We start from the raw sequence: 26,289 nt of genomic DNA, 5'->3' as shown, positions 1-26,289 counted from the left end.
CATGTCTATTAACAGAAAGATCTCCAATTCCTTTTAAGATTAGAGTTCCACTCCACCAACAATGCATGAAATGCTTTTTTTGCTGTCCTCAACACATTCTCTGAAGGGGAAAAAGTTTCTCATTTCTTCTTGAAGAACTGAGGATACTTATATATAACAAGAATGCCTCAATCCTGACTTGCTTTCTGGATTCTGATCTTAATAACAGAGATGCCACTAACTCCACTCCTCCAAAGAAATGACCACCATTACACACCCAAATAAGGTGATGAGTATTTTGAAAGGACTAGCAACAAGTTAAAATGAGTTTAAATCAAAATATACCTACACAAAATAAAAGCAATATTCCCAATCTATCTTCAACCAAGGGTTTGTCATAAAATGCAGTAGAAATGGGGTAGGAGGTGATCCAAGGGTCAGCATGCAAAAGACCCAGCATAAAAAGCAAGAGAACCCGAACATCAGGAAGATATTCTTCACTAGCGTGGTTTCCTAGTCTTTGCACACCCCGCTCAAATACTCAGTTGGACTACTTTATTGCTTGAGTGGAGTAAAAAGAACATTAAAAGGAGTACTTGGCCAAGGCTATGGTCTTGAAACAGAAGAGAAACAAGTTGAGGTTGTTTTCAGGTAAAGTATGGGAGTATCCTATCCAGCAGCACAAGATAAAGCAATCATAAAAGTTCCCAGATCAGGCTCCACAAAGTCCATGATTAAGCAACTCATCTGATGGTGCCAATATTTTCCAAAGCCCACTGGCATGAATTTCCTCCTCATTTCTATCTGAAAGTTTCATAAGACCTGTGAAATGCTTGGAGACAAGGCACTGTTATTCCACATCATAGACATCAGAGCTGGTATCATACAATCAAAGAGGCAAAACCAAGGTCTACAGGAGAAAAAAAATCCTCCAGCTTCTGCTTTAGGGCAAGATGACCTATAAGGAATATGGGTTATTTTGTACTTCCCTATAACACAATCCATAGAAAGAGAAATCCTAGAGGCATTAGAGTTAGGTAAAAAGAATGAGTTCAGGAAGTCTCAGCCCATACCAGTTCCATTTAAGTGTGTTCAGGGTCCCAATAATCCCTTAACCATTTCATTTTTTTTCTAAGACAATCCTCAGTTCCAAGATTGAGACACTTTCTAGAGGAAAGCAGAACTGTTGGGCAACCACCCTGAAAAACACATTGTGATCTGTGACTGAACAAACTTCTTTTCCTCAGAACAAGATTCACTGCTAAGCCGCTCTGGCTTGAAATATATAAGTTCCGTGGACACGGTAAAATTTCTTTCCCTTTTTGAACATCCAGAAATTTAAGTCTGACTGAGGTCAGCAGAGACCTTGACTAAATTGCTGAGGAAGAGATCTTAGATAACCAAATGGCATATCCAGTCCCTCCACAAAGCAAACATGGACAACAGGCATTGGCATGCTTCTAATCACCATCTTCCAGAACAGGGACATGCCCAGAGTTGGAGAACTAGAGTCCAAGATTTTGCATTTGTCTCAAAGATACCAAAAGCCACGCAGAACTACCCAAAATTTCAAAATGAATGAAAAGGCAGTGCCATAACATATTGTTCTAGAACACTCATGAATTTTCCACAGAATTAGGGACTCAACAATAGTTAATCAGATGGCCTGGCTTATTCAAAACACCCCCTTTTCCAAGCTACAGAAAATAGAGCAATTTTGTAAGCAGCCAGTAAAATCATCTTAAAACTATTCCTGGTTCTACCTTCTGAAAGATGTTATCAGCCCTGACCTCAGTGTATAAAACTAGGGAGGGAGAGTTTAATGAACAGTGCTTGGCAGGAGGAAGAGAAAAGCAAGAGGAAGAGAAAAGCAAGAGGAAGGGGGGAGACTGAGATGATGCCAGTTGCTACAGCAACAGTTAAAAGTGCAAAAGTGAGTGGGTATATACGCAGGTAAATAGGCAGTCCCTGATGGCAGGAAAAGAAACTGGGGCGAGTGTGCTATTAGGTAAGTTACAAGGCCACGAAACTAGAGAAATGTTAAAGAGGAAAGAAGCAAACTCTGGGAAAAATCCTAAGCAGATGAAGTTCTGAAAACAAAATCGGATTTGGTACCTTTTACTAAGATCTCTTACACAAAAACAAGAGAGGAAGGGAACATAAAGGAAAAGGGAGAGAAGGCCAGACTGCTGACTGGTGAGACGTGATTACAGGAAGACAGCCCGTTTCATACAGGAGTCACTCACTGAGAATGTGTCCAAAAACCAAAGTCACCTCTAGTTGGCAGTAATAGAAATGTCTTAAAATAACAGCTTTCAAACTTTTTAGATAGTAATCCTTTAAGTACATTTTATACTGCATCCCAGTATACCTACACTTATTTAGCACAAATTCATTGAACAATACTTACCACCTACTATATGCAATGCATTGACTTTTTATTCTATACTAGTGACCCGGTGCACGAAATTCGTGCACATAAAAGGGGATTAATTAGAGGAAATAATTTAATATTGCTATTTGCCCTTTCTCTATAATAGAAGTATCAGAGATGAAAGAAAATTAGTAAAATGTATATGAAAACCTTCCTCCTGTCAGAGTCTGGGGCTCACCATGGGACCCAGAGTCAAGTCCCCACCCACCCACATGTACCTCAAAATTGTATGAGACCCAGACCCGGCCGCCCCCCTCCCCTATTGGGCTAGATTCAGACCCGGCCAGTCCCACCCTTGTCAAACCCTGCTGGGCAGGGGGCATAGCCTCAAGTCCCCTGGCCCGGCGCCAGGACAGGGGGCGTGGCCTGAGGTCCCCCATCCCAGACTGGGGTGGGGGCATGCCTTGAGGTCCTCCGTCAAGCCCCGCCAGGTGGGGGACACGGCCTGAGATCCCCTGTCAAGCCCCACTGGGTGGGAGGCATGGCCTGGGGTCCCCCATCAAGCCCCGCCAGGCAGGGGGGCGCAGCCTCAGGTCCCCTGTCAAGCCCTGCTGGGCGGGGGGCACAGCCTGAGTTCCCCCAACCCAGCACTGGGGGTGCACCTTAAGGTCCCCTGTCGAGCCCCGCTGGGTGGGGGACATGGCCTGAGGTCCCCTGTCAAGCCCAGCTAGGCGGGGGCGCAGCCTCAGGTCCCCTGGCCCGGTGCTGGGGCAGGGGGCGTGGCCTGAGGTCCCCTGTCAAGCCCCACTGGGCAGGGGGTGCAGTCTGAGGTCCCCCGGTCTGGCGCTGGGGCTGGGGGGAGCAGCCTGAGGGCCCCTAGCCCAGCACCAGGACGGGAAGCGCTCCTTGAGGTCCCCTGTCAAGCCCCACGGGTGTGGGGGAGGGCGTAGCTTCAGGTCCCTGCTGATTGCTTGTTAAGGCTCCTTATGGGAACTTGGCCTCAGCTGTGGGTACAGCCATCTTTGTGATGGAGTGATGGTCAATTAGCATATTCCCACTTTATTAGATAGGATTTTCTATTTAACAAACACTTGTGACACCTAAATTGATTTCATGACCCACTAGATCACTGAAGGAGCTTCCTATTTTTTGTTTCTTTGCTTCCATTCTTGGACCCATGCTTCAGTTTATCCTGAACAAAACAGCCAGAGAGATATTGAACCATATAGTCAGATCACATCATTACTTTGCTGAATATCCTCCAGGGCTCCCCCATTCCAACCACAGTAAAAATCAAATTCCTTACAATGCCAACAAGGCCTTAGACAATCCCTCCCTATTCTCATCCATTATGTCTCTGACGCCACCTTCCAGAGTTACCTCGTTCTACTTCAACCACACGATGCCTCCCTACTGTTCCTAGAACACATCAGGTATGCTTCTGCTTCAGGACCTTTGCACTTGCAGATCCTGCAGCCCAGGATGTTCTTCCCCAGATATGAGCATAGATCACTTACTTACCTCTGAATTTCTGGTACTCTATGCAAAAATGCAACTTCCCCAATACACCTGGTCTCCCTGGCCTGCTTTACTTTTCTCTACTACATGAATCACCATATTGTATGTATTTTATTTTGTTTCTTCTTTGTCTTTTCCCACTGAACTATTAGCTTTTATAACTTTTCCATGTGCATCCCAAGTGATTAAACAGTGCCAGACACATAACAGGCATTCGGTAAATAGCTGTTAAATGCATGATCTAATGGATCATAGGCAGTAGTTTGAAAAACACTGACTTAGAACATTAAGAAAACAAAAACAAAACAAAATGACCCAGGTTTCACCAAGATTCATATGGCTCCTGATATGTCTGCCCACAAAACCTAATCTTGAGAGGCAAGCAACAGAGCAGCATAAAATCAGAAAAATAGCAGGAAGATCACTGAATCAATGTCCTCTTTCACAGGCAAATAACTATGGCCCAGAAAGCAAAATGATTTGCCGACCACCCAGATCTCTTCATGTAACACTGCTATACATACTTCAAGTGAATTAAATTCATCTGCCTGCTAATTAGCAGTCAATAAAAAGGAAGAATGAGGTAAACAGGATTATTAATTATATCATGTATACAATTTTCAGAATAAAAGTTCAAAAGGAAAATTAGTAATCAAATTTTAGGAAGTTACCATGGCTAGTGTGGCTCAGGGAATAGAACATCAGCCCTGAAGGGTCACGGGTTTGATTCCAGTAAGGGCACGTACCTCTATTGTAGGCTTGATCTCCAGCCCTGGTCAAGACACGTAAGGGTAGGCAACTAATCCATGTCTCTCTCTACATTGAAATTCTTTCTCTTTGTCTCTCCCTCTCCCTTTTACTCTCTAAAAATCAATGGAAAAAAATATCCTTAGGTGAGGATTAACAAAAAAAGTCAAAAGTCAAAGACCCTGGGTCTGAATAAACATAGTAGCAAATTCAACAAGGGCTTCTGAATAACCAGTGTCCATCTTGCAGCATAAGCAAAGTTACTAAATCACCTAAGTATCTGTTAAAAAGTGGCAAATTCACAGGTCCCACCATCCCAGATCAACAATTCCATCTCTGGGTCTGTGATCTAGGAAGGAGCTCTTTAACAAGTTCCCCAGGTGATTCTGATGCCCTCTAAAGTGTCAGAATCATCTCGCCAGTGTGGTTCAGTAGCTGAGCGTCAACCTATGAACCAGGTTATGGTTCAATTCCTGGTCAGGGCACATGTCGAGGTTGCAGGCTCAATCCCCTGTGGGGGGCGTGCAGGAGGCAGCAGATGAATGATTCTCTCTTATCATTAATGTTTCCATCTCTCTCTCCCTCTCCATTCCTCTCTGAGATCAATAAAAATATTTAAAAATCTTCTAAAAATACAACCAGTTTAAAAAAAGTGTGAAATCACTGGGTTAGGATACCAGAAGCCCTGCGCATTTCAGTGGACAAAGTTAATTGTAGAGCTCCACCTTGTGGCCTAGAAGTTAGAAAGCAACTTTACCAGAATCTCTGGTTCCCCCACACAGTTCTAATTGACAGGCTTTCAAAGCCCAAAGAACTCTTACAACCTCCTCTAATGGTTTATTCCTTAGAGGCATTTTTGATCCATGCAATTACACTAAGAATTTAGGTCCAGAAACATTATAGAAAGACTAGAGGCCCGGTGCACAAAATTTGTGCACGGGGAGAGTTGTCCCTCAGCCCAGCCTGCACCCTCTCCAATCTGGGACCCCTTGATTGGGGTTGGGCAGTCGGACATCCCTCTCACAATCCAGGACTGCTGGCTCCCAACTGCTCGCCTGCCTGCCTTCCTGATTGCCCCTAACCGATTCTGCCTGCCAACCTGATCACCCCCTAACCACTCCCCTGCCAGCCTGATTAATGCCTAACTGCTCCCCTGCTAGCCTGTTTGCCCCTAACTGCCCTCCCCTGCAGGCCTGGTCACCCCTAACTGCCCTCCCCTGCAGGCCTGGTCACCCCTAACTGCCCTCCCCTGCAGGCCTGGTCCCCCCCAACTGCTCTCCCCTGCAGGCCTGGGTACCCCCAACTGCCCTTCCCTGTAGGCCCAGTCGCCCCCAACTTCCCTCCTCTGCTGGCCTGGTCACCCCTAACTGCCCTCCCCTGCAGGCTTGATTACCCACAACTGCCCTTCCTTGCAGGCCTGGTCCCTCCCAACTGCCCTCCCCTGTTGGCCATCTTGTGGTGGCCATCTTATGTCCACATGGGGGCAGGATCTTTGACCACATGGGGGAAGCCATATTGTGTGTTGGAGTGATGGTCAATCTGCATATTACTCCTTTATTTAATAGGATAGAGGCCTGGTGCATGGGTGGTGTCCGGCTGGTTTGCCCTGAAGGATGTCCCAGATCAGGGTGGGGGTTCCCTTGGGGCGTGGGGCGACCTGGGCCAGGAGCCTATGGTGGTTTGCAGGCCGGCCACGCCTCCCCCCCCCCCCCCCGCCCATGCGACCCAAGTGGAGGCCCTAGGATCTGGGATTTTATGTATCTTCTACAATTGAAACTTTGTAGCCTGGAGTGAAGCCAAGCCTCCTGCTTGCTCCGTGATGGCAGCCATTTCTGTTGGGATTTATTTATCTTCTATAATTGAAACTTTGTAGCCTTAAGTGGAGGCCTGGGCAGGCCAGGGTGTGTGGAAAGTTTGGCTTCCTCCGTCGTCGGGGAAACCCAAGCCTCCCTTCTGCTCTCCGTGGCCGCAGCCATCTTGGTTGGGGTTAATTTGCATAATTTCTCCTGATTGGCTGATGGGCGTGGCTGGTGGTTATAGCGGAGTGATGGTTAATTTGCATATTACTCTCTTATTAGATAGGATAGTTGTGAAAATGTAGACTATTTTGGGATGAGTAAAACACTGTGTATTCATTTCAATATTTACTGAGTATCCATAACATTCTAAGCACTATGCTAGGCACTAGAGATTGAAGATGAATAAAACATGATCCTGTCCTTAAAAATCCACAGAAAAACATTACAAGTAATAGTATAGATTAGGACAAGTGCCTCCTTTCTAAGAAGCAATTATTGGGCACTGGGAAGGAAATCAAGAACATAATCTGGTCTAGCTGGATATAACACATAATCATATTCAAGATAACCAATGATGGCAAAAGCAGTGACTGAGACATGCAACACGAATGCCACAGATCATAAGTGCTTTACAGAGGCTGTAAATAGGGCAATCCCTTCCTGCAGAACAGGGGTGGGGAACATCTGGCCCACAAAATCATTTGATCTGGCCCTGCCAAGGCATTAGGGGTGAGTTAATTAAATGTTTGATCACATATAGTAGACTAACTTTTAAGTTGATCATTTTGCATAGTCCAAAAATGATGTTATAAATATCCAAATGGCCCTTGTCAGAAAAAAGGTTCCCCACCGCTACTCTAGAAGTAAAGGAAAGCTTCATTCATTCAACACATACTCTGTGCCAAATTGTGCTAGGTGCTAAGGATCTAGTGGGCAAAGGAAGCTTTATGAGCAGGGAGGTCTGAGCAAAGATGTTTTCCCTGGTGCCTTGACGGGTAACTAGGGCATGAATAGGCAAAGAAAAAAGGAGAAATTCTTCTGTGTGTTTGTATGTGGAGGAGGAATAAGGGGGAAGGGACACTGGCACAAGAGAAGGGGCAGACTGCTTGTTTAAGGAGTTTTATTTTATCCTGTAAAGTAGGACATGATGCAGTCATTCCAAAGGAACATTTTCTTGGAGCATCCCACATAATAGGTTCTGGAGACATGGCCATGAACAAAAATAACGAGAAGCCACTAAAGCTCCTGAGTAGGGTAATGGCAAAAGTGATGTTTAAAGATCTGTGCTATATTCCAGAAGAAAGAGGCAAGTTAAGAAGCCAGGGCAGTAATTACCTTATGGAAAGAGTGATATGGGCCTAAAATGGGACAGGGACTTTAAGAACTGAAAATAGTGGCCAGGCACTGACACAAAGAAAGGCTGGTTATGGGAGAAAGATGAAGGGACAGAAAAGTCAAATGGGACTCCGGGATTTCAGCCAGGTTGATTGATTATAAGAGTGATGGTAACATTAAAAAAAAAAATAGTTAAGAAAGGAATACACTTTTAGGAAGAAAAAAAATTTTATTACAGGTTTCAGTGAGTGAAACACTTGCCTGAGTATTGTGTATGTACACATAGACAGTAAAAAGGAATGAGTGGAAAAAGAGATATACTAGTAGAAAGGAATGGCTAAACCAGAAGACATATTCCTGATTAGAGCTAACCATTCTGACAACTACACACCAATGACCCCCAGCATTTCTCCTGCAGGTTTCTATGATACTGTCTAAATTGCTGGGTCCTCTTGACTTCGCTCTTCTCTCCCTCTTCTGCCCCTTCAAGTTGCTCCCTAAAGAGCAGGTGATTTTGCTATAACTGGAATTGTATGGAAGAAGATAAATACCCACTTGAATATACTAGTGACCTTGGATGCTTCTAAAAAATGTACGCTAAGCCCTAGCTGGTTTGGCTCAAGGGATAGAGCATCGGCCTGCGAACTGAAGAGTCCCAGGTTCGATTCCGTCAAGGGCACACGCCTGGGTTGTGGGCTTGATCCCTGGTGGAGTGCTTGCAGGAGGCCCCCAATCAATGATTCTCTCTCATCACTGATGTTTCTATCTCTCTCTCCCTCTCCTCTCTGAAATCAATAAAAAAATCAATAAAAATATTTTTTTTAAAATGTACGCTGAGATATAAAGTGCATTAATTCTAAGCATATAGCTTAATAAATTTTTACATAAATATACACTCATGAAACTACCACAGATATAGAACCAGAGAAGTTTCCCTTATGCCTTCCTAATACTCTACCCAGAGGTAACCCTATTCTGAGTTCCATAACCTGTCTATCCTTAACAGCACACACATGGAATCACATGCTCTTTTGTATCTGACCTTTCATTCAACATTAGGCTATGAGAATCATCCATGTTAATGTATGTTTCTATTCATTCTTTTTCATGTCTGTGTCATAGTCTGTTTTATGGTTCTTCTGCAGTTTACCTATCTATTTCTTCTTTGATGAACATTTGGGTTCTATACCTAAGAGTAGAGTAAGATTGCATAGAGTCATGTGTAGCTTTAGTCAATATTGACAAACTAGTGACCTGGTGCATGAAATTCGTGCACATTAAAAGGGAATTAATTATAGGAAATATTTTAATATTGCTATTTGCCCTTTCTCTGTAATAGAAGTGTCAGAGATGAGAGAAAATTAGTAAAACGTATATGAAAATCTTCCTCCTATCAGAGTCTGGGGTGCACCACAGGAACCAGAGTCAAGTCCCCACCCACCCACATGCGCCTCGAAATTGTGAGACCCAGCCCCGGCCAGCCCCACCCCCATCAAGCCCCGCTGGGTGTGGGGCATGGCCTCAGGTCGCCTGGCCCAGCGCCAGGGCGGGGGGTGCGGCCTGAAGTCCCCTGTTAAGCCCCACCAGGCAGGAGGCACAGCCTGAGGTCCCCTGCCCCGGCCCAGTGCCACACAGCCTCAGGTCCCTGCTGATTACTCATTAAGGCTCATTATGGGAACTCGGCCTCTGCTGTGGGCGCAGCCATCTTGTGTTACAGTATCCCCGCCTCTGCTGTGGGTGCAGCCATCTTGTGTTACAGAATCCCTGCCTCTGCTGTGGGCGTAGCCATCTTGACCGTTACAGCGTGATGGGCAATTTGCGTATTCCCTCTTTATTAGATAGGATATTTCCTCAAGTGATTGTACCAATTTACACTCACCTAAAATGCATGACAGTTTCAGTTGCTCTATTCCCTTGGCAACAATTGGTGCTTTCAGTTTCTAATTTTAACCATTCATGGTGTATAGTAATAATTCATTGTGGTTTTAATTTGCACTTCTCTCATCCTATATAATAAAAGCCTAATATGCTAAGTGTATGGTCATCCATTCAACCAATCAAAGCTTGATATGCTAATGATATGCTAAGGTTGCTCAACCGCTCATTATGATGTGCACTGACCACCAGGGGGCAGTCGACCAGTCACTAAGACATGCACTGACCACCAGAGGGCAAGATGCTCCAACTGGTAGGTTATCTTGCTGCTGGGGTCCGGTCGATCGGGACTGAGCGAGATGGGGCTGGACACGCCCTGGAGCCCTCCCGCGGTCCCTCCCCAGCTGGCCAACCTCCCACATCCCTCCCTGGCCCCAATTGTGCACCGGTGGGGTCCCTCAGCCTGACCTGCACCCTCTCGCAATCCGGGACCCCTTGGGGGATGTCAGAGAGCCGGTTTCAACCAGATCCCACAGGCTAGGCCGAGGGACCCCACGGGTGCATGAATTCATGCACTGGGCCTCTAGTAGAGTAATGAAACTGAGTTCCTTTCAAGTGCTTATTTGCTATTTGGATATCTTCTTTTGTGAGGGGCCTATTCAACATTTCTACTAATTTAAAAATTTTAGTTTTGTGTATTTTAGTTACTGATTTGTATTTCTTTATATATTATGGATATGAATTTTTGCTCAATACATATATTTTGAATATTTCCCCCTAGATTATGGCTTGTTCTTTAGCTCATCTTTTCATGTAATGATATCTTTGATGAACAGAAGTTCTTAATTTGAATGAAATCCAATTTATTAATTTTTTTCCCCATTACTTTTTTGGGGGGGGATTCTGTTTACAAAAATTTAAGAAATCTTTGTCTAACCTAATGGCCTTGCATTCTGAGAGGAAGGTCATTCTTAAAGTTTCAGCAAACACCAGAGCATGAGTGCATTTTCCAGCCTTTCAAGTTACAACCTGGGCTCTATTTTACATGGAATAGTATGACCAACCTCGAGTGCAACGTGGCAGAGATTGTCTGGCTTGTTCAGAAGGCAAGGAGTTACACTTAATTTGGTCTCTACACAAGTAGGATTGACACAGGTCCTACAGGACAGACATTTAATTAACCTGAGGCCTCCAAAGCCAGGCCAGGTCCTAAGAGCAACTTCTTTCTGATAGTAGGAACTGACACTCATTGCCCATTTTCAGATGTGTCATTCATACATGTAAAAGCATCATCTCATGAGTTAAGTCTTTACAGGAATTCTTGGCTTGCCCTAGTTTTATTATTGAGTGGGAAAGAAACACTCTCTTTATTATTCTTGTCAAAGCAAGACACTGTTACCTGTCACAGAACTAATAGTTCCTGACAAAAACTGGCAGGAACTAAAGATATGAGAAGGAAGAGAGGTAGTCAGTGAGCAAACAGCTAAAACAGGCAATGAAAAGGGTGAGACAAGGAGAGTAACAGGGGGACAACATCACTTTTCCTGAACACTCTAGATGTTAAGAGAATCTCAGTTCTGAAAACTGTTCAGAGGCCACTGCAACAGCCCAAGCAAGATATAATTGGGATGTGGGCAGTGACAAAGAAGAAGACAGTTATAAAAAGACATCAGCAAAAATAATTCAAATGAAGTGAAATCTTTCCAAACATGCAATGTATACTTGTACATGTGAAGTTTTCTCTCTTATCCAGTCACTTACACTCAAAGTCCCCCCGCCTCCCACCCGCCATGACCTACTCATTAATCACTAAAATTGCTAAAGCAGACCTTTGCCAGGCAAGTAATGTAAATGAGAAAAGCATACTTGGATTCAGACATCAAGAAGTGGTGAGACCCATAACACATCCTAAAGGTTTAAAGAGGAATTCATGACTCAGCTTCAGCAGACTGCTGTCACGTGAGAATAAAGATCCAACGGTAACACATTGGATTTTGACTTTTTCAAGAGATGCTAGAAATCGTGATTTTTCTGTGTAACTTTCCAAACACTATTACATCATGGTGGCCAAACAAAATATTTCTGTGGGTTGACTCTGGCCTACAGGACCATTAGTTTACAATCCCTGTTCTAAAGCTTTGCAGCAAAATTAATAGCATGTGCAGGTTTCTAAGGTTAGAAGAGCAAGAAACTGGGAAAGCCAGCATGCAGACAGGGACTGGGCCAGGAGACAGTAAAAAGAAATTTAACTTTTAGAGGTAGAAAGTCTAAAGGACTTAGAGTTGGACCAACTTCAGAGTTGAACCGGTCTGTATTAAAAAACCTAAGAGGAATTCTTTCTAAGTTCTATTGCAAGGATGTCCAGATTAAAAAACAAAACAAAATTAGAATGTACAGGGACCCTAACTGATTAAAAAAGGATGGGAATATGATACACACACACACACACACACACACACGTAATTTTACCTCTCTGTGTCTTTATTTTCTTATCATTAAAATAGGAATAAATATATATTGTGACACATTTATGCATTTCAGTTCTCTATTATATGGTTTGAAACTTTATTTTCTATTTTTTCATATTACTCCATATATATATATATATATATATTTTTTAACAATTTTTAGTGATTTCTTCCTCAGTACTTCAACTGTCCTTTCGTTCTTTTATTTTTCTCTTTCATGGATGCCATGTTCTTTGGAAGCTTGTTTAGACTAAGTTAATGGCCTTTTAGGCTTCCTCCATGTGAATAGTTCGCTTTTCGAATGATAAGAATATTATGTCACGGGGGTGGGGGATGGGGAGTGGCAGGGGGATACCAGGATTTTAGAGATGCTTAGGTGGGGCATGGCTAAAAAAAGGTTGGGAACCACTGCCCTAAACTATGAAGCTCTTCAGCCTTGCTGGGCTAGATCTGTACAATGAGGAAGTCAGATCAAATGATAACTAAACTCCCTTCTAGAGCTGACATTTTTATTCTACCAGGAAACCCTCTAATTAGATTATTTCAAAGCAATAGTAACAAAAACATAACCCTGCTCATACTTCTATGGTTTACCAAGCTAAGGTAGGGAAGTACAGCTTAGGCTTGGGGTAGGTCAGAGAAACCATTCCAGTATGGAATAATCTGTAGATTAAGCCGGGGGGGGGGGGGGGGGGGGGGGGCGCGGTGGAGGGGGTGGAATAGTGTTTGGTGTGAGGCCTCCTTATTGATCCTTGGTGATTACATTTGTTTCCAGGAGGCCTCCCAAGTAGGCCCAGAATTTATTCACATGCCCAACCTTTTACAAGCTAGAAATCATTTATTAGCCTGCTAAGGAACCACAATAAGCTCACATCTAGAATCTTTAGAACACCAGTGACTTTTATCCTCTTGGAGGTCAAGGGTCTCTATGAGAACCTAGTAAATTCTCTTTCCCCGTCCTTGGGGGGGTGGGGGTGGGAATGTCATGTGTACTCATTCAGATACACAAGCACACACATTTTACCTGAATTATGAGGGGTTCACAAATTCCCTAAAATCTTTCCCTAGACATTTTTTTCTCTTTACACTCTTCACCTGAGGATATGCTTGGAGGGAGGGAGGGAGGGAGGGAGGGAGGGAGGGAGGGAGGGAGGGAGGGAGGGAGGGAGGGAGGAAGGAAGGAAGGAAGGAAGGAAGGAAGGAAGGAAGGAAGGAAGGAAGGAAGGAAGGAAGGGAGAGAGAGAGCTGGTTTCCTCCTATATATGCCAGGACCGAGGATCAAACCTGCAACCTAGGCATGTGTCCTGACCAGGAACCGAACCTGCAACCCTCTGGTGTACAGGATGACACTCTAACCAGCAGAGCCACCAGGCCAGGGCAAACATCTTTCCCTAGACTTTAAGAATCCCTGAAATAGACCTATCCGGTTCCAGCTTATCCTCCCAGGGGATTCAGAATTGCCCCAAGATCTGGGTTGGACTTTTGAGGTAGCTTTGTTTACTAGGAGACAAAACAAGTATTACAGCTCAACATAATGATCCTAGATGGAAAAGACAAAAGGCCCTTTCTTCTTCCCCCAACACCAACATGTACTGAGAGAATTCAAACGGAGAAGATCTGTAATTTAATCCCAAAATACCAGTGGATGAGGAACAGAACCCCAAGAGTATTTCATGCCCCTTTTCTGCTTCATACCCATAAAATCACACAGAATCTCAGAAGAGTTTAAAGAAACAGGTAAAAACATCCCAGTCCTCAGAGCACTGTGCTCCTCTGTTTATAAGAAAGGAAATCTATCAAGATTGCTAATTCGGCCCTGGCTGGTTTGGCTCAGTGGATAGAGCGCCGGCCTGCAGACTCAAGGGTCCCGGGTTCGATTCCAGTCAAGGGCATGTGCTTTGGTTGCAGGCATATCCCCGGTGGGGGGTGTGCAGGAGGCAACTGATCGATGACTCTCTCTCATTGATGTTTCTAACTCTCTGTCCCTCTGCCTTCCTCTCTGTGAAGAATCAATAAAATATATTTAAAAAAAAAAAGATTGCTAATTTGCCTTATTAGATAACTTTTCTCTCATATGGGCTTTGAAAACTATAGGTAACAAAGAAACCATATAACCTCACCCATTACTGAAGAAACAATCAAAACAAGATAATATTCCCACCCCACCCCCCGCCCCTGGCCATAGACTAGCAACAGTTTAAGTGTTGGTGAGAGTCTAGAGAAACGTATGGTCTTAAGCACAGTTGGTGGCCTTATAAACCAGTACAGTCTTTGGTGGTGGTGGGACAATTTGACAATTTCATGAACAACGTTAGAAACACACACCCTTTGATACAGCTACTCCCTATAGATATTTCTGCAAAAGTAGGCCAAGTAGATGTGCAAGAGGTGCAATGCAGCAATGTCTATAACAAAAAGCCCTGATTGTTGGGTTTATCATATAAATGGAATATCATGTAGCCATTAAAAGAATGTACTAGGTCTGTGAGTGCTGATACAAGTAAAGCTTCAATATATATTATTAATTTGGGGGGGGGGGAGTTGAGAATAGTGGCATTATTACATGATTCCTTTAGTCTACAGTTTTTAAAGGACACACATACATGCCAGTATATAAAGTAAATTATGTTCCAGAAAGATACATAAGAAACGATTCACTGTGGTTCCCTTTGGAGAGAGTGACTTCAGACCAGGATGTACAAACATTGGAAACATGTAAGTAAACGAGATAAAAAAGCAAAAGCTCTCAGGCATCTGGGGAAAACTGGGCTGAAGATAGAAGGCAGGACTGAAGGAGGTTCTCACTACTGCATCATTTATTTGCCTAGAATTGATCTTCCCAGAGTCCAGACTCCTCCTCAGCAAGGGGTGTGATTTCTCACACTGCCAGTCCCTTGGGAACATGGCTCCCTGACTGCAGAGATATTAGTTCACGTTAGGAGATGTCCAACTGAGACCAACTGCCAAACAGGTTCTCACAACCTTTGTTGGCTGATCACATTACCTGAGACTTGAAGTGGAGAAAGAGGCTCACCTCTGAGGTTTTCGAATATCCCAGAGTCCCACTCCTTCCTTTGAATTAGCTGTGGCCAACAACCTGGGCTCCACAGGGTTAAACATGACACTGTGAAAGGCTGATGGATAGTTTGCCAGGCAAAAAGGCTCTGTGAAGAGAGAAACTACTATCAGTCCATTTCAGGCACCTCTGGGCCAAGGGCAGGAAGACAACCAGGAACGTGAATGCGAGGAAGAGCACACCCTTTAATAACCACACCAATGGGCCAGAACCCCAACTTGGTCACCCTTACTCACAAGGTTCCCATAAGTCCTAGCACACACTTTCTGCACATAGAAAAAGCAACTTAAATGCATATAAACAAACTTTAAGCTATAATATTCAAAAATACATATAGTACCTATTCAGATTCTGTGATACAACAGGAATGGTCACTCTAAATTGTAAGTAAGCTGCATTACAATAAGTAAAACTGAATTCCACATGAGCTGAAAAAATTCACACCCAATTAACTGGTAGGATTATTATACCCTAATTCAAATTTATGAGTTTTAAAAATTAAAAGTTTTTCCTGGCTGGAGTGGCTCAGTTCGTTGAGCATCGTCCCATGCACTGAAAGATCATTGGTACGATTCCCAGTCAGGGCACATACCCAGGTTGCAGGTTCGGTCCCCAGTCCCCGGGGTGCATGTGGGAGGCAACTGATCAGTGTTTCTCTGCCTCCCTCTCTCTCTAAAAATCAATAAGAACATTTTTTTAAAGTTTTAAAACTATAAAAAAATTTAGTGAAGTCACTGTAAAACAATGAGAAAAACAAAGACAATAGTACAGTTTTCCCTCCTGATCAACTTCACCTAGAAATCATGCAGCCCTCTGCATATATTAGCTGGCTCCAAGTGAGGAAGGAATTACTTGCTACCTAGGAAGATATACTCTTGTGGAAGTTGTTTAGAAGCAATAGAAAGCATTCCCGTCTGTAATTTCCATATGTGACACTTCACAGGGATGGGGGTTGGGGGTGGGGGATTCAGTCATCTCAGCCAGCAGGTGTCTCAGACAAAGATAAATTTCACCTACCAAGCTGCTGCTTGCAGCTATCTTACCTGCCTGACCCTAAGAACAAGCTTCAGCCGGAACCGGTTTGGCTCAGTGGATAGAGCGTCGGCCTGTGGACTGAAAGGTCCCAGGTTTGATTCCGGTCAAGGGCATGTACCTTGATTGCAGGCACATTCCCAGTAGGGGGTGTGCAGGAGGCAGCTGATCGATGTTTCTCTCTCATCGATGTTTCTGACTCACTATCCCTCTCTCTTCCTCTCTGTGGGGGGTCAATAAAAAATATTTTTTAAAAAAGAACAAGCTTCAATAATGGGCATTTAACATTCCCAGCATGTTAAATACTCAGAATATAGAATAATAAAAATACCCAGATCCTGTCAGACAAGGCATGCAGGAAAGTAACTCTATGTACACAGGTGTAATCATGACAAAGCTGCACCAAGAGTGGGGTAGGGATGGCACTGGAGGAAAGAGCCTTTGAAGACAGGCACAGAGAAAGAAATCTCTCTGTAGGAAATGAGCTGAAAAGATGCATCCCCGAAGATCTTTGGAGAACTTCAACATTCATGTCTTCATTTTATACTCCAGAGACTCAAAGAAAACATTTGGAGGAGGAACTCACCCAGATAATCCCCTGTAAACAGTGTATGTGACATCATTTGAAGTTCTTATACACAGTGAAGGTGAGGTTCTGTGGTTCTTTCAGCAAAATAACAAGCCCCTGAAATTAGGATTCAAGAAAGTGCCTAGTAACCCCTTCTCTGTAAATAACGAGGAATGTGTGCATGCCAGAGCCACACACAGAGCTGGCCCGTGCTTGCTAAGTTCCACAATGAAGCACCACATCTTCTGTTCCTTGTGGCCACTCAACACCAAGATACTGCAGTGTTTACTATGGGTACAAGGGTTTGTGGTTGGAAAGAACTGGCAAGGGGCTTCACTTCTGACTACTTAGGGGTAAGGTAGAACCTCAGAAACACATATCTATTCCCCTATGTGAGAGTTTCCTCTCCCTTTAAATCACTCCCACCCAGGTTACTCAGGTCATAAACTGGATCTGCAATGAACTTGATATCAAGCCCTTCAACACAATTCAACAGCATTTTGCAAGTGACCCTACCTCCATGGGGAGACTCCCGGATGTCCCAGATGAGAACCCGGCCATCATCTGAGGAGCTGGCAAAAATGTTGTCATTCACTGGGCTTACTGACAAGCCATATACTGCATCTTCATGAGCAAACACGTCCAAGGTCTCGCTGCTGAGAGACAGAGAACAGAGAGGAGCACACATATACACATACACACAAATAGCCAGACTCCCAGCCCTCTACTCTAGTTCCTAGGGTAGGATTCCCTTTCATTTCCAGGAGAAAGTCAATTTAACTAAACCCAAAGAGTATATTTCCTTTAAAAGTAGGTATTCAAGCCCTAGCAGGTTTGGCTCCATGGACAGAGCGTCGGCCTGCAGACTGAAGGGTCTCAGGATCAATTCCAGTCAAGGGCTCCCATACTTAGGTTGCAAGCTCAATCCCTAGCCTTGGCTGGGCACCTGTGGGAGGCCACTAATTGATGTGTCTCTTCCATATCGATGTTTCTCTCTCTCGGTCTCTCCCCCTCCCTTCTATTCTCTCTAGAAATCAATAGAAAAATGTCCTCAGGTGAGGATTAACAATAACAACAATAATAATAATAGTAATAGTAGGTATTAAACTTTCAGGTGAAAAAATAAAAGTACATTAAAGAGATTTTTTATAGATTTCATAGTAAGTTGCTTTTGGCGCTAAATGAATATATTTAAAAGTGACTCAACAGATGAGTTTCATGTTTTCACTTACTACAGAAGGCATCTGCTTGTGTACAGATTTTGGGGTGCTGTTTGATTTCCAAAAAGCAAAGGAAAGCTTTAAAGCAGCCAGGTCTGATGCCAGCTGGGTAAAAGAGGGATCTACTGGCAGTCTGACACAGTGAGTAAGCTCTTGGCCAGGTTGCCTAAGTTCAGATCCTAGCACTACATCACCTTATGTTTCCTCATCTGTAATTGAGACCATAATAGTATAGCCTCATAGAGTTATTGTAAAGATTAAATTTATCATTTTTAAATATATATATATTTTATTGATTTCAGAGAAGAAGGGAGAGGGAGAGAAACATCAATAATGAAAGAGAATCATTGATCGGCTCCTCCTGCTTGCCCCCTACTGGGGATCGAGCCTTCAACACAGGCATGTACCCTGACTGGAAACAAACCTGGGACACTTCAGTCCCAGACTGATGCTCTATCCACTGAGCCAAACTAGCTAGGGCAGGATTAAATTTATTAATACATACAAAGCAATCATAAATATTAGCCATTATTATTATTATAAATTATTATGTTTCCTTCCCTTCCAACTATCCTTCTTTTAAGTTTTCTCCTAAAAGCTGTATTTCATACAAACTTTGCAATTTTTTTTCTCTTTTTAATCAATAATTTATTTCAAAACTATTACAGGAATGTTCTACAAAAAAAGGAAAGCTGATTTCATGGTTTGTTAGTTTTTTTCTCAGAAAACAAAAACTACTGTTGTCTATAAAGAAATATTTGCCTCTCTTCATATGAAAAACAGAATCAATCACCTTCTCATAGCAACAATTTATTTACCTTTCAACATCATGTAGGATAACTTGCTCATCATTTCCTGTAAGGAAAAAAAGCAGACAATTGATCATTCCTACAAAGTGATCCCTGTCCATATTGCAATTTAGTATTTTAAGATTTTCAGTGAAAATTAAATGTGAACAAAGTAAATGTTAGTACAAATTAGAAGTGTTAATTAGAAAAATATTTATAAAAATAATTTAAGAATAGGACATTCTTTAGAGACTTTTAAAAAGCATAATAGCAACTAATTATAACAGTTTCGAAAACGTATTATCCAGTGGACAATGTAAAAAAAAAAAAAAAGCTGTGGCCATTAAGGAAAAAAGTAAATGATCACGGGCAAATCAATTCAAGCTAGCTTTCTTTATTTCTTTATTTTTTTAAGCAAACACTCATTAACTGCAGACCCTGAATAGTATTTGTGACTTTTTGATGCCTCCATTTTTTATCTGCAAAATACGTCTAATAATTGTACCTACTTCATAGGTTTATTGTGAGGATAAGAGCACATTTGTAAAAGCATTCAGAATAGGGCTGAGCACTTAATAAGTCCCCAACAGATGTTTGCAACTATTCACATCCTCATCTATAGCATTAAAATGTGATGACTATATGATTCTAAATAATGGGAAAGTTTTTATCTACAACTTTTGTCTCTTGCATTTTTTTATACCATCAAGAAATCTAAAAACACTACATTCATGATTATGTGTAGTGCTACCTTCAATTAGATTACATAGCAAAAAGATAATAACCTAAATATGAAAAGACAGAAAGTAAAAACCTTCCCATTTTGTGCTGAAAGCACAACCAAAAGTAAAGTTAGCAGTGGTCCTGACCATCTTAAATCTCTGGCTATAAACTCTCTTGTAGGTGCATATCAAGTGAATCAAACCCATACTATTTAATGCCTTTCAGGCAACAGGCACTGCCAAGGTGCTGGGGATATGAGAAGAATAAGGTTCTGCCCAGCCTTGAGGAACTCACAGTCCAACTGCACAAATAATTAACAGTGTACAAGATAGGATATCTTGTATCAATATGCTTCAAATGGGGACACAAATAAAAAAGCAGTATCTCCTTCATGAGCAGGGTGAAAGTGCATGGCAGAAGGGAAGAATGTTTTTATGGGGAAGGAGACATTTGAACAGAAACTCAAATTATTCAAAACTCTTACTAATGGTAGACTTAGGGAAACTGGTGGGAACTGGACAAATAATCATGACCCATGGAGGAATAGCATGAGCAAAAGGCACAAGGGCACCTAAGATGGTAAGTGGTTTAGTGGGCTAGAGTACAAGATGCAAGGGCCAGGAGATGAGGCCAGAGAGGAAAACTAGGGTTTAGACATTATCCTACGGACACTATAGAGTCAAAGATTCACATGGTTATACCTTTATTGTTAAACGCATAGACATAGGTAGCAGTATAGTGATTACCAAAGGGAAAGGAGGGTAGGGGAGCTAGAAGGTATAGGAGGGGATAAATGGTGATGAAGAAGACTTGACTTGGGGTAGTGAACACACAATACAATATACAGATGATGTATATTGTACACCTGAAACCTATATAATTTTATTAACCCATGGCATCCCAATAAATTCAATAAAAGAAAAAAAACCTTTATTTTTTAAAGAAAATTTGTATAAGCAAAGAATTAGAAGAAGGGTTAAAGACGGGAAGCAGAAATGACAAGAGTACATTGCAATAGTCCAGGCCAAAGATGAGGAACTGAATCAGAGCAGTGGGTATAGGAAGAGAACAGAAACTAAAGAATGAATGAGAGGCTTTCAAGTCTAGCCATTGACTAACTGAATGTGTAAATGAAAGAAAGGCATGTTTGAGAATGACTTCAAGGTTTCTATTAAGCTGAACTATGTGAAATTGTCATTTCTGTAAGTTGAAAATGCTTCAATGTCAATAGTTTCTTTTTTTTTTTTTCCTTTTTAAAAATATATTTTTATTGATTTCAGAGAGGAAGGGAGAAGGAGAGAAAGAAACATCAATGATGAGAGAGAATCATCAATTGGCTGCCTCCTGGATACCCCTTATTGGGTATTGAGCCCACAGCCCGGGCAATCTGGGCATGTGCCCTGACCGGGAATCAAACCATGACCTCCTGGTTCATAGGTCAATGCTCAACCACTGAGCCAAATGGGCCGGGCAGGAGTTGCTTAAAGTGAAAACTAACAGCATAAATAAGTAGGTGAATGGGGATAATAACTGAGAAAGGAAATCCAGGGAATAAGAGGAATACTTGTGCAGGAGAGGCTAACTAATAATCTTGGTTTTAGATCTACTGCATTTAAAATACTTCTGGAACACATAGGGAAATCTGTAGTGAGAAGAGAGGTCAGGGCTAGAAATGTGCTGGTCAGAAAGGAGTATGGTTATGGAAACCTTCACCAAGAGGCTGGCTTGTGCTCCAATTGTATCCTAGCACAATGTTTTTCAAACAGGAGCCATTTATGGGTCAGAAGATTGACTTGAGTCACAAACTTTAAAATCTTTAAAAGTGAAATAGAACAGAATAAAAAAAAAAAAAAAACTAGAGTGCACCACACATAGTAAGGTTAAGTACTATTTCAAATACGTGTGTGTGTGTTTCTGTATAGCAGATTGCAATGTAAAAAGTTTTCTACCAAAAAAGAGAAATAATGAGAGCAAAAGAACAGAAGGAAAGGAGAGAAGGCGGAAGGGAGGGAGGAAGGAAGAAAGGAATGAAGGGAGGGAGGGAGGGAGGGATGGATTACTCTAATACACATGTCTAAATTACTGTAATGCAGAGAAGACAAGCTATGGAAAACTAGGAACTCCACATAACAATAAAGGAAAATAAGGAGTAATTTTAGCATTCCTTTATGTAAAATATCGGCCCCAGTGAAACTTCCCAATGTGGAAATCTCCCTTCTTCTCACCTCCAGAGAATACTTTGGTGTTCCCACTGTTGAAAGCCAGGCAGAAAATGTTAGAATGATGCTCTCCTTTAAGCTGTATGGGCTTGACTCTGGAGTGGATAGCTTGTTCCATGTGCCATAGCAGAACCCGGCGATCATCTCCTCCTTAACAGGGGAGTAAGAATTCAGGGTTAAAACAGCCGATATTTCAAGGCTGACACTTGATTTTGCCAGCCTTGAATCCCATTCTTTCCAAAACTGCATCTCCTCAACCCCGAGAGTCTGATGGGGCACATAAACCCAGGACTCTACCCCCTTTAATAGACATCACCCCTAAGCCACTCACGTTTCCCCAGGAATTAAATCTTGGACATACAGAAATGGAAAGATATAAGTACGGATACTGAAACCCTCAAATTCACCACATTCCTGACTTTCCAGAGAACATAAATATTTCTTCATTTACTACCTAAAATCCTTCACTAATATCTTTTTGGGGGGAGGTGGAGGGAGTCTAACAGAACCTTAGTTGGTTTCTAGTGCTTGTAACAAAAGGCCTTAAATATTTGTAGCACCCTAGTTTTCAAAGCACTCTCTTTGATGTGATCTCATTGACTGTGGACACCATACAAATGACAACTAAGGAACTGCCTGTCACAGTAGCAGAACCTAGACAGAACCCAGGTCTCATGAAGCTCAGTCCAGCTCTTTCCTCTGCATAACTAATTCTCAATAGTCTGAATTAGATGAGCAATACTACACTGTGCGAGCCAGCTCCTAGAGAATAAGAATATATATGTTCTATATATTCTTTATATTTGCAGACACATTAAAAATGTCTGGAAGGATAAACTACAGACTGTTAACAGTGGTTACTACTTCAGGGAAGAAGATTAAAAAAGAGGTAGAGGACAGATTAGAGGGTTTTTACTTTTACTTTATATATTTGGCACTGACTGTTTGACTTTTTATTACAAGCCTATATTATATTCCTAATAAAATTTTAGGTTACAATAGGAGCAAACACAGACAGCAAACCATAGGAAGCTCTATACCTTTGCCTCCCCTCCTCCATTCAATACAACAGACACAAATTATAGCACATCCACTCCACACAGAGGCATACCACACAGCCATTAAATCACTAGATCTTTTTCTTTTCTACAGTGAATTTTTTTTTAGTCCTCACCTGAGGAAATGTTTTCATTGATTTTAGAGAGGAAGGGAGGGAGAGATGGAGGGAGAAGAGGAAGCGAGGGAGTGGAAGAAGAAGAGGGAGAGAGAGAAAGAGAAACACTGACCAGTTGCCTCCCATGCAAGGAGCTTGCCCTATGCTCTCATATTGGGGATCGAGCTGCAACCCAGGCGTATGCTCTGACAGGAGCTCGAACCCACAACCTCTTGATCCTTGGGATGACGCCCAACCAGAGCCACACCGGCCAGGGCTAAAAGTGAATTTAAATTTTTTTAAATTTATTTTTTACTTTAGAGAACAGAGAGATCAGGGTGAATGGCAGGGTCCAGGAAGGCTGCACTGAGAAGCCTCTGACCTTGGTTAAGATGTAGGAATTCATTCCAGATGAAAATTCCTTCCTAATTCTCTTTCTTCTGTTCTATTCTACTGCATTTTAAAATAATTAGCAGCACGGTTTGGCTCAGTGGATAGAGAGTCGGCCTGTGGACTGAAAGGTCCCAGGTTCAATTCCGACCAAGGGCATGTACCTTGGTTGCGGGCACATCCCCAGTAGGAGATGTGCAGGAGAGAAGGCAGCTGATCAATGTTTCTTTCTCATCGATGTTTCTAATTCTCTATCCCTTTCCCTTCCTCTCTGTAAAAAATGAATAAAGTATATTTTAAAAAATAAAAAATAAAATAATGTGCAGCGCCTTCCCATTTACTATTTTATTTAATTTCCTGAACAATTTTGTTAGTGAATTGAGAAGTTGGTCACATCTTTTTTCCCCTTTTGACCAAAAACAGAAACTTACAGAGGATAAAGTGACTTTGCTAAGACAAATATCTGTTTAACTCCCTACTTTCAACTCTTTTGGGTATATAATGTTGAGAAACTTTTATGTTTTAATTTATACCTTCCTGTACTACTTGACTTTTTGCCGTAAACATATTTCCTTTAATACTAATTAAAATACATACTAGAAGATACATTGGTCAAATCATACTCATTCTTCCTCCCCTAAAAAAAAAAAGTTAGTTCCTTTGTTTCTTGAGTTCATTCTTCTTCCATTATTGATCAAAATCAAGTTCTGTCTCCTTAAAAGTATTTCATTGTCTACCAGATGCTCCCTAAGTACAGTCCACAGTGTTCTGTGTTTATAATTTACCTATTTCAAGTCTGAGTTCTCTGGCCTGGGGTAAGGTTATCTAAATTCTGTATCTCTTATAAGTTAAGATCATTAAAACAAAGGTTTCAGTTTTTGTTGTTTTATTTTAATGAAAAATGACACAAAGTAGTTTGTTTTACCCTGTGGGGACTTTAGTTCTACATAGTCTCTTATTGTTTTCCCCAACACTGAGGCCACAGGTCAGAAACCTATTACTGCTTTTGCTACTATCCTAATACATAAAAACCCTGGGTCCGTCACATCTGCAATGACCAGGAGGCTCGACCAACCTGAAGTCAGTCCTGCAGTCAGTGCTGGGGTACCATGGCAACCCAGCGCTGACTGCTATGGCTGCAGGCACAGTGACCCAGCACTGACTGCTGAGGGGGCTGTGAATTAGGCCAAAAGAGAGGCCTAAAGAGAGAAGCAGGGTCTGATCTGTAGCCTCTGTGGCAGCTGTTGATGAGCACTTGCCTCTCTCTTTAGCTCCAGGCCTGGTCAGCAAGCCATGCCTCCATTTCTTTCCAGGCCTCCACTGGGGCTGCTAAACAGCCCCGCCTTTCTGATCAGGCCCCGTTGATAGGCCCAGAGACAATGACTGGCACAGAAACTTGACCAATCAAAACCAAATCTGGGTCACCTATGAGGAACCAATGGCTGCCTAGGAGGTGAAGCTTTTGACACTACTGGCATAGAAACTGACCAATCAGAACCAAATTGGCTGGAAGAGGAGGGCAGTTACGGGTGAGATCAGGCCTGCAGGGGAGGGCAGTTGGGGCAAGATCAGGCCGGCAGGGGAGAGCAGTTGTGGGCGAGATCAGGCTGGCAGGGGAGGGCAGTTGTGGGCAACCAGGCCAGCAGGGAAGGGCAGTTGGGGGGGACCAGGCCTGCAGGGGAGGGCAGTTAGGGGCGAGATCAGGCTGGCAGGGGAGGGCAGTTAGGGGTGATCAGGCAGGCAGGAAAGAGCCGTTGGGGGCGAGATCAGGCTGGCAGGGGAGGGCCATTGGGGGCGAGATCAGAGTGGCAGGGGAGGGCAGTTGCAGGCAACCAGGCCGGCAGGGGAGGGCAGTTGGGGGGGACCAGGCCTGCAGGGGAGGGCAGTTGGGGGCCATCAGGCCAGCAGGGGAGGGTAGTTGGGGGCAAGATCAGGCCGGGAGAGGAGGGCAGTTGGGGGCGATCAGGCCGAAAGGGGAAAGCAGTTAGGGGTGAGATCAGGCTGGCAGGGGAGGGCCATTGGGGGTGAGATCAGGCCGGCAGGGGAGGGCAGTTGGGGGCGACCAGACCGGCAGTCAGACATCCCTCGAGGGGTCCCAGATTGGAGAGGGTGCAGGCTGGGCTGAGGGACACACCCCCAGTGCACAAATTTCATGCACCAGGCTTCTAGTGTATCTTATACTAATTCGAGAACTATTTATTTGTGCCCAAGTCTCTGTCAAAAGTACAAAATTAACAGATAGAGGCTCGTGTATTTCTTTTATTTACTCATGCTTCTAATCTAATCTCCCCAAGCCCGAGTTTCACCAAATATAAAATGAGGATCATAATAGCTCTACCCTCATAGTTTTTTTTAGATTATAAAGCCAAGTACCAGAGAGTTAAGTTGCCAATGTCACACAGTAAGAAAAGTGCTTAAGCTAAGATTTAAAAGCAAGCAGTTAAGACTCCATAGTTCCCCCCTCTTAACAAGTACTCTGGATTGTCTGCCTTATAGAACAACAACAATAACAACAACAAAACACCCCATAACTGACAAGGCATATTCATCTGACAGACAACTGCCTTGGTAGCAAACTCAAAAATGTGTAGGTGAGAATAACACAAGGGACCACAGCAATAGAAACAGAAGCCAATTTAACTGGAATAATCAGAGGGGCCAGGGGTAGGTAACCTTTACATTTAAAGAGTACTTGTTTCCAAAGAGTTTATGAGCTATAAGCAGAAACTATGCACACCCTCACACCATACTGTAACAAAAGAAATTATTTAACATTCTTATTTTACAGCCCAGAAAAGCTGAGGAACAGAAGGAAAGAATTTGCTTGGGGTTTCCTCCTCAGAGTCAGCCAAGCACAAGACAGAACTGAGAAAGCACTCTGATTCACATAAGCCAGCAGCACAACACCATTTGAAGAGCAACAAACCCAAAACATTTAAATGTCCATCAACAGAAGCCTGGTTACAATGATTGTTCAGTGAAATAAACCAAACACAAAAGGACAAGCACTGTGTGATTCCATTTA

The 26,289-nt window shown here is 42.8% G+C and overlaps 1 protein-coding gene across 4 annotated transcripts in view; it reads right to left on the bottom strand.

Annotated features, from left to right (window-relative positions):
- DCAF5 (DDB1 and CUL4 associated factor 5) overlaps positions 1-26,289 on the bottom strand; it is a 105,427-nt gene that overhangs the window by 54,963 nt on the left and 24,175 nt on the right. For 3 of the 4 annotated variants that reach the window (XM_054715963.1, XM_054715965.1, XM_054715966.1), the window contains 4 exons: positions 21,728-21,871; positions 18,810-18,846; positions 17,288-17,427; positions 15,130-15,259 (listed from right to left, as the gene is read on the bottom strand). In XM_054715963.1, the coding sequence (XP_054571938.1) occupies positions 15,130-15,259; positions 17,288-17,427; positions 18,810-18,846; positions 21,728-21,871 (451 nt within the window). The remainder of the gene's footprint in view (positions 1-15,129; positions 15,260-17,287; positions 17,428-18,809; positions 18,847-21,727; positions 21,872-26,289) is intronic. The other variant, XM_054715964.1, reaches the window with a different exon arrangement.

The sequence above is a fragment of the Eptesicus fuscus genome, chromosome 5 (assembly GCF_027574615.1).
Source record: "Eptesicus fuscus isolate TK198812 chromosome 5, DD_ASM_mEF_20220401, whole genome shotgun sequence".
Taxonomy (NCBI): domain Eukaryota; kingdom Metazoa; phylum Chordata; class Mammalia; order Chiroptera; family Vespertilionidae; genus Eptesicus; species Eptesicus fuscus.
This window is presented reverse-complemented; position numbering and strand designations above follow the sequence as displayed.